Raw genomic sequence first — 9,219 nt, 5'->3', positions numbered from 1 at the left:
CACTGGTCAATGGACATCTGCACTCCAAGTGGTAATCAAGCCACTGCGTCTCAGTTGTTTTTTTTTTAGCTCCTCTGCATTAACCCTGTTTTCCCCTTGTTTCCAGTGCACCAGTCTCTTTACCTGGTTTCTCCAGCGCTCGTGTCTGGAGGCTCACCACCTCCCTACTCACTCCATTCTCTCTCTGTTACATGGCACCTCTGTATCCAGCATCCTTTAGCAGATCTACTAGGAGGCGGATCCCAACGTGATTAACATAGGTGAAGCTTTGGGAATATCTGGAAGTTTATTTTTCCCCTTTCAGTGAAAACTGGACATTTCTTTAAAAAAAAAGAGAGAGAATAAATGGGAAACATTATCTTAATGTTCCAAAGAAACTATCATAAAATAATGTGCTGTGTGTGATTAACCCAGATCCAGGAGACTGAATTCATTGGGTGAGATATTCTGTGTCAGACTGGTCTTGTTATGGTTGTTGTTTCTTACAAACAGAGGAGTCATAACAACACCATTTATATCAATAAGAATTTATTTGCAAATGTATAACAAACAGTACAAGTGCATTATTCCTTTACAGTACTATTCCTGCACCCTATGTTTCCACAGGACACACATTAATGAATTTCACGTGGAAAAATACAGCTTTTCACATTAACTAGTTAATACTTGCTTCAGTTGTTTGTCTCAAATTTAACTTGGCACTCACCCACGTTGTGTGGCTAATAGTCATTGCTTCAAGGTGCTGAACTTCACTGGCATTCAAAGGTCTCTGGCTGCTACAAAGCTAGTTTTCTCTTTCTTAAAGTGGGCATGAAACACATAAAAAGGCAAATTTACATTGTGGATCCCTGCTGTCAAAAACTGACAAAGATGAATTTAGGAAATAAGTGCTTAAAGCTATGAAATGGAAAGTCCAGCTGTTAGCTGTAATGTTCAGGTTTGTAAAGCACTTTATAAATGAGGACTGTGTGGAGGAGAGTCTGAGTGACTCAAACAACACTCTAGCTTTTCCTCGCCAAGCCAATAGCATCAACAATGTACACAACGACACATTTGTGCCCTTTCACAACTATTTATAGTGTGTAATCTTTATCAGCTGTAGTCAGTCTTTCCTGAGTAATGCGAACGTAAAATATAATTATGTAGTTACAGGGTGAGTCTGGCATATTTCTGACATAAAACACAATTACACGCATTAACTTTGAACCTTTGATGCTAAAAGCTAACTCACCAGGATAATACATTCAACTGTCGAATACCCGTTGTTGTGTTGTCAGTAAAAATAAAAAACTCCACACAACATCTCACTGGCAAAGTTTTCCTGCTACACGTGTCGGATCTGCCTGCTTTAAAGTAGAAACGGAAGGAGTGCAGAAGGAAAATGAAAGCACCTGTGGTGCTGAATAGCTTATTTTGTATTTAATTTACCACTTTACGACAATAATGACAATAATAATTATGATGATAGTTAAGCTTTACCCCCATGATAATTAAAACTCTAATCCAAAGTAATGCAACAATAATTTAACTGTCGCTCTCCCACACCCACAGTGGGTTGGAGTGTGTTAGTTTGTGACTGAGAACTTTAAAACTCACTGTGTTTCTGTACATCACTGTTGCATAGTGTCAGTGTGATAGACGGCTGTGGTTCTCATAAATCCCACACTGCCTTCCAGGACTGTCGGGATCTCCACACTGTCTTAAGTATTATTGTGCAGCAGATTTGCTGCTTGAATGACACACAGAACAAACAAAACAAACTCGTCACAAATGCGTGCTCAATCATCCAGGTAAGGAAATCCTAAAAAGTTGATATTGTTTATCTGGGGATAATGTTTTCAGAGACTGAAGATGTCAGACTTGGATGAGTAACAAAAAGTTTCTCCTTTTGAAAACGCTACATTCATATGAACAGAATCAAGTTTTTGGGATACTTGTCACAAACTTCGACGTAGTCTTAATCTGTTAAATTAAAGAAAAGCACAGAGAGGCAGGAGAACTAAAACTCCCTGACTAAGAATCAAGCAGGTCCTTCCTGAGCTCTCTCACTGTGGACTTAAAATAAATTTCTCTGGCTGAGGAGGATCAGCAGCTGCTAGAAAAATAACAAACAAAAATTTGTTTTAACTTGAACCTGATGTTGGTTTCCATTTACACTACTGGTGCAACGGATCAAAAATCTCACGGTTCGGATCGGCTCACGGTTTTAAGTCATGGATCGGATCAATTTTCTGATCAGCAAAAAAAGAAAAAAGACAAAAATTTAACATTTACTTATTGAAGTATTTTTTGCCTGTTAAAAACATTCAACTCAAGTCTCATTCCACGCAATTATAAAAAAATTAATTATGGTTTAATGTAGGGCAGCTTTGTATCTACCACTCTATTCAATTCAATTTTATTTATAAAGCACCAAATCACAACAACAGTCGCCTCAAGGCGCTTCATATTGTAAGGTAGACCCTACAATAATACATACCGCTCATTATATGTGATATAATGTGATATAATGAGCTGCCACGGTCACGTAGCTTTCCGTTGCCCTGGAGCTCCACCCATTTGTAGTAGTTAGGGCAACAGAAGATGCCTGGGACAGTTCAGCCATAACTTAAATCTTTTCCTGCTCATACATGCTTGGAACAATCTTGCCACTAAAGTGGACGCGAAGGGGATATCATAGCATGGCTTAAGCACGTTCATCATAGTTTAAACCTCTTGTTTTGCACACCTCCCGTCTGCAGCTAAACACCCCAGTAGCTTTTGTAATAGCTTTAGCCCGGACGGATTGGGCAGCAAAAGGCTGCTTAAATACCGCAAACTCCTCTGCTCCGCTACTTGGACCACTAGCGCTGGCCATAACTATCGCTTGACAGACTGGCCACGTGCACCATACACATACTTTTTCTTTCTTTTTCGAATCTTCGGATCACGTGCGTGCCGAACCGTGGAGTGGGATCGGTTCGGATTACGGATCAACCGCGATCCGTTGCACCACTAATTTACACTATATCATATTTCATTTTGAAAAATCAAAGTCATAACAAAGAAAGCAGTTATCAGCTGCAAAACTCATTAATGTTCAACTACACAAACTGCAGCACAGCTATAAAAAAGGGGAAGTCTCCTAACTTTAGAGACACAGAGTGAAGAAAAACCCGCAGAGAAGCAGCAACACTCTGATCCTGCCTTGACTTGTTGCTTTTGATGCCTCTGGTTTTCTCTCAGGTTTAGTACTGACCTTTAGCCCTGCAGAGACACCAAATAAATCTCAGTCATTTACAAAAACAACAATAAAGAAATCAGAATAAGTTTTACAAAAAGATTTCCAGTTATCCATGAAAGCTGTTTCACTCAAAATTTAAAAAAAAAAGATACTGAATAAACTCACCAGTGACGCTGAGTTGACATTCCTGGAGGTTGTTTCCATAATCTGTCTCCACTTCACATCTGTACCGACCCGAGTCATCAGTCCTGAGTCTGGACAGCTGCAGTCTGATTCGTCCTTCTCTGAGGGCGTCTTTGTCACTCTGGACTCGTCCTGAAAACTTTTCATCCTGAGACTCTGACACCTCAACACCTTCATGAACATGATACAGGACTGAATCTTTATGAGCATTTATCAGGTAACAGATGATGAAAATGTAGATCCAGGATCTGTCAGGTTTGGTGGTGAACGTCCACTCCAGTGTGATGTTGTGGTTCTCCTCTGCCTGATAGCAGGTCTGTGTCACATTGACTACAAATGATCCTGTTGAGGAGACAGAGAGGGAAAGAGAGGAGCAGACACACTGAGAACTGGAACAAATCTGTTGTTGAGCTTTATTTGGAGTTCATAAAGTGAAGCTGTAAACTAACCAGAGACACACGAGGTGAGGATGATGAGCAGCAGGATCCTGCAGGTCATCTTCTCCCTGTGAGAGGAGACAGAGGTGAAGAGTCATCAACACATGAGGTCAAAGGTCAGTCAGTACAGCTAGAAGAAGGAAAATCTACAGTCTGACTTCATTCACTCATTACAACATGTGATCCTCTTTATGATCCTGATTATTACACTGACTGACCAAAACTACATGAACTACAACCTCTGCAATTAAAGCAACAAGAAAAAAAACCTGCACTTTAATTTACTCTGAAAATATTTCCACATTTTAAAGTAAAGGCATCAAGTTGAAAGTGAAAGTTGTCCTGGCAAAGTCTAATCTTAAAAGTAGAAATGTTGTCCACTTGTCTTTACCTTAAAAATGTAAATAAAGCTGGATTGAATGGATTGTTGTCTCCTCAATCCAAACTGGCAGCTGGTTCTATTAATAATAAAATTACGGTTTCATAAGCTATTGTGATTTAGGTTTTTTTTATTTGTTTTTGTTTTGTTTTTTTGCCAGGCGTTAACTATAGTGTGAAAAATGAACAGAGAGTGGCGTTAAGTGCAGTGTTAATATGAAGGCTTGAGTTGAGCGTTTTCACCATTGTCATTCAGAACAGAGGAGAAGCGTCTGTCTGTGAATTCTTCGCTTCTTTAACTCAAAGTGTTTCAGGAAGTATGAGCATTTATAACCCAAACTGACAGACAAATAGAAGCACGTGGTGTTTCTTCCGGATTTGAACATGCATGTACTTTTCCCCTCACGGCGCTAAACTGAGCTGAGTTGGAAAGTACCCTGCAGGCACACTTCCAGGATCTCCCAGTGTCTGTAGACTTTGCACAGCTCTGTGAAATGCATCATCATTATTATTATATTAATATTATAATGATGCTCTTTTTCTAAAGCACGAGACAAAAAGCATATTTTACTCAATATAAAAATGGCCAACACGTTCTCACTCCCAAATTGACGCTACGCTTTCGCGTTCCCGAGGAACGCCGCGGGACGTGACAAATCGTCGGGATGTTACGCTCCGGGAGTGAGAACGGGCAACACCCGATGCCCGGCAGCGCAAGGCTCGTAAACAGGTCGCTGATGTAATAACTGAACCGTCCTTCCTTCTTTTTCTTCCCCACCAATTCATCACGCACACATCTAAAAAACACGACGAACAAAATGATTTCACGAAGGTGACTCGAGTTATTACACATTTCAGAGAAGCTGGATTTAAACTGAACTTTAAACGTTTTTAATTTCATTCATTTTTTTAAGCTAAATTCGCAGTTTAGAGGATGCCGGTGGACTGCAGATTGTCACTATTTGACGTGTAAACTATGCCCCGCTGCTTTTTAAGGGAGGTGTTTTTTCTGAACACAAATACGCAATAACAACAACAGCGACGTGTCACATTACCTTCTAGCACATGTTAAAGGGTGAAGAGAGGAAAGATGTCCTGGGTGTCCGGGTAGCAGAGGTCTAGAGGCAGATCCGCCCTCAGATCAGCCAATCATCAAACGTTTTTGTTTGTTTTTTTCCAGATTTTAAAACTTTACCGGATGGTCTCACGCTAGACCGAACAGCAGTACTTGTCTAAAAGGCTGAATACTATAAACTATCTAAACATGCTTCATTCATGGAGTTACTCTTTAAATTAAATTATACTGATATGAGACAGTGAAGGTAACTGCTTTTAGAGGTTGTAGTTATCTTACATCACATTAGCTACCTGCATATGTGTCGCAGTCGTTTCTTCATGAGGGACCCCTCCCACCACATCCATTCCAGTACTAACTCCAGCTAAGTTACAAACACGACCTTCTTTGGTCATTGAAGATTGAGCACACCAAAATAAAATGATCCTGATTGCGCTGTTAACAGTTCATTTTGAAGCTGTTCATTTACAGACAGCTGAAAAGTAAAACTCTGATGATTATCCAGCATTTTATCCCTCTGACTTCTGATGTTTTTCCAAGAGTGTGTCATTACAATGAGGTAAGCGAGTGCGACGTTCGTGACAACAGCTGTGTGCAGATCAAAAATGGATAATATATCGAGTGCGGGAGAGAGTATGACCGTGCAGCGTTTAAGGCGAGGAAGTACTGACCTTACTTTAAGTTTGATTCCATAAAAAGTGACAAAAACATTAGCGTCTGCTGTACAGTGCATGGGAAGAAAACTTCTTTTTACAACGAAAAAAAACCCTAAACTTCAGAGCAAGCACCCACGGAATGGGAAATTCACAGAGAAATGAATAAAGTTAAAAGATTCAAACTAATAAAATAAGTTTTAAAAAGAGGCTTTTTTTCCCATTTGGTTACATTTTATATGATGGATTAGGCAGAAATTAGAATTGGGCTGAAAGATCGATCGCTTTATCGCCTATTCAGGCTGTAAATCATGTTTTTAAAAAGTTACTAAGTAACTAATTACTTTTGAAAATAAGCAATCAGTAAAGTAACGGGATTACTTTTTGGGGGAAGTAATCAGTAATGATTACTTTTTTCAAGTAACTTGACCAACACTGGTGGGCACAGCAGAATGTTGTGCCCATAGTGTGGGCAGTATGAATAGAAAGGGTTTTTTTAAATGTTGTTTTTGTCTTACATTCAGGGGAGAGATTTTAGAGAATTATGTGTGGTAACCATGTGAGACAAAATGGGACAACTCTCCATTCAATAGGCTTTTTTCGTTAAATAACTTGCATTTTTAATATCATGTTTTTTCTTGCTTGAAAATCAAACCTTCCCTTTTAGTAAACATGCAGGTTTTTTTCTCCCCTGATTGATACATCACCCCTCCCTTCCTCCTCTGTCAACTCTTGTCTGGTGCAATCATTCAGTGTAACCAGCAGCCTTTTCCTCGTTGAAGTCTTTCACACTGCCGCAGAGAGTCACTTTGTTTTTCAGTCGATCATTAAATTATTAATTTGTAGTGATGGGTAGATGAAGCCTCGTGAAGCGTTTCAGCACATTCCCCAAACTGTATTTATACTGTGTCGACACAGTGTTGTTTTGCTCCATACTGACACCTGCTGGACCTTAAATATCATTGCAGGCAACTTACTTGAGACTCATAACAGACACTGATTCAATGACCTAGTCATACTTGTATACACTGTATACCCCATCCGGGAGGGGGCTCAGAGTAGAGCAGCTGCTGCTCCACATCGAAAGGAGCCAGCTGAGGTGGTTCGGGCATCTGACAAGGATGCCCCCTGGGCGCCTCCTGGGTGAGGTGTTCCAGGCATGTCCCACCGGGAGGAGGCCCCGGGGAAGACCCAGGACACGCTGGAGAGATTATATCTCTCGGCTGGCCTGGGAACGCCTTGGTATTCCCCCGGATAAGCTGGAGGAGGTGGCTGGGGAGAGGGAGGTCTGGGCCTCTTTGCTTAGGCTGCTGCCCCCGCGACCTGGCCCCGGACAAAGCGGATGAAGATGGATGGATGGATGGTATTGTACTTTCCATGGAATCATTTTATATCTTTGACATTTCAAACATTGTAGACATCTTTAAAATGTATTGTGAATGACATTAAGTGGAAATTAAAATGAAAGTATTGTGAATGTAATATTACCCATTTAAATGTAACTGACTCAGAGTTTATACAGTTTTTACACTGTTTTTGCATTCAGTCTATTGCGTTTTTTGACACCATTTCCCCAGCTTTGGAAAACACACGACACAGGGCACAGATGAAGCTGGGGTACACAAAAACTGTAAAGCCAGGTGGAAAAGGTTCGGATAAGATGTCTTCCTATTCCCCCAGTACGTTAAAGGATCCTCTGATCTTGGAATGTTTCTCTCAGTCTCTCACTGGACCTCAATGATGGAGTCTGCTGTTGCATTGTTGGTTTATCTGCCAGCTTCTTCATTGTGCCGCTGCCACAGGTTTTCTGAAATAATAACATATGCATGGCCGTTTTAGTTTTTGTCGTCTACTCAAAATTTGTACACAGTAGCATCAAAATAACTGTACAAATAATCTGATAATAGTGAACTTGGCTGGAACAGGTGAAGGTCCAGGCTGTGGCTCAGCTGTTGTGCGGGCAATTACTGCAGCACACTCCACTCGTTCGAGTTCCTCCGCATGTTTTTTGGCTATCAATACCTTGATGGTGTGAAGATGAAACAAAGTTAAACCAGTATGCAGTACTTAACATCAGCTACCTGATGAAACATTGTCTATACAAACCTTTCTGGTTGGCAAAACATATGATGGATCAAGGACCTGAACCAGCTCCCTGAACCCCTCACTCTCCACAATACTAAGGGGTTGGCAGTCCTTTATAATAAAATTCAGGACTGCCTGGTCAATCTTCCTAGACGCTTGAGTTCAAAATAATAAAACGCATATTAATAAAAAGATGATAATGCTGCTCAATATCTATATAGGCCTACCAGTGTTCATTGTCAGTGTGTTTGTCTCCTCATTTTCATGTTTGGCACTGTAATGCCTAAACATTGAGGAGGTGCTTTTGTTTGTGTAAGAAAGCTCCACAGAACAGATGCGACATTTAACCTGCATAAAATGAAATAAATAATTTACACTGCAAGTCACATTGCTGTTTTTCCTATTGTGATAGATTACACTGAAACAAAGACAGACAAACCGTTACCTTATTTGCAGTTAAAAGATCGAAAGAAACTTTTCTTTTTCTTTCGGGATCCATTTTGTTATGGAGAGAAATGTATTTTTTTTTTATCTTTGTGAGAATAATTTTGTTTTTGTTTGTTTTTTTTGGTGGCGACTCATTCCGTTGACAGATGCGCATGCGGTACCTTTTAAACTCTGGCTGTGTCCCAATCCAGCGACCGCACACTTCGAGTACGCATTTTGAGACCTATTACGTCACAGCGACGCGACGACGGCTGTCCCAATTCGAAGTGCACTTCAAATGCGTACTCCAAATGCGCCGTCGATTTCCCCAAATATCAAGCGTGGTCCGGTGCACGCTTCGTGGTCCCATATATCCCACAATTCATAGCGCGGCGGTGGGTGTGGATAATTTTGCCGCAAAAATACGGCAGTAGGGAGCAGCCGAAGAGTGAACTGTCAAAAGTAAGTAGTGAATATGACGTCACTTATTTATGTGTGAATGTTTAATAATGAAGAACATTAAAACATTACTGTTGGCCACATGTCAGCAAAGTTATGTGACATTAGTGATGTTTGTACTAACTTGGTTTTAAAGCCTTTACTGTAAAATATACGCTGTTCAATAGTTGATGTTAATCTTACAGAGAATGTAATGATTTTGTGGATAATTAAAGTCAGTCATATATCCACAAACACAACAAGCTGAAAGTCAGTGATGCTGCTCGGTTTGCAGTCCTGAATATCACGGCACCAGCAGGA

At 40.4% G+C, this 9,219-nt stretch overlaps 1 protein-coding gene across 1 annotated transcript; it reads right to left on the bottom strand.

Moving 5' to 3' along the window:
• Positions 1 to 536: 536 nt before the first annotated feature.
• On the bottom strand, positions 537 to 5,411 carry LOC146579399 (uncharacterized). The gene is made up of 4 exons (XM_085269367.1): positions 5,277 to 5,411; positions 3,856 to 3,911; positions 3,389 to 3,748; positions 537 to 3,246 (listed from the first exon to the last, which is right to left on the bottom strand). The coding sequence occupies exons 2-4, from the start codon at positions 3,902 to 3,904 to the stop codon at positions 3,131 to 3,133; spliced, it is 525 nt and encodes a 174-aa protein (XP_085125493.1). The 5' UTR covers positions 3,905 to 3,911; positions 5,277 to 5,411; the 3' UTR covers positions 537 to 3,130.
• Between the last annotated feature and the right edge of the window lie 3,808 nt (positions 5,412 to 9,219).

This window comes from Mchenga conophoros, linkage group LG3 (genome assembly GCF_057382185.1).
Source record: "Mchenga conophoros isolate Kocher_MC1m ecotype Shallow Benthic linkage group LG3, M_conophoros_male_GT1.1, whole genome shotgun sequence".
Classification (NCBI taxonomy): domain Eukaryota; kingdom Metazoa; phylum Chordata; class Actinopteri; order Cichliformes; family Cichlidae; genus Mchenga; species Mchenga conophoros.
This window is presented reverse-complemented; position numbering and strand designations above follow the sequence as displayed.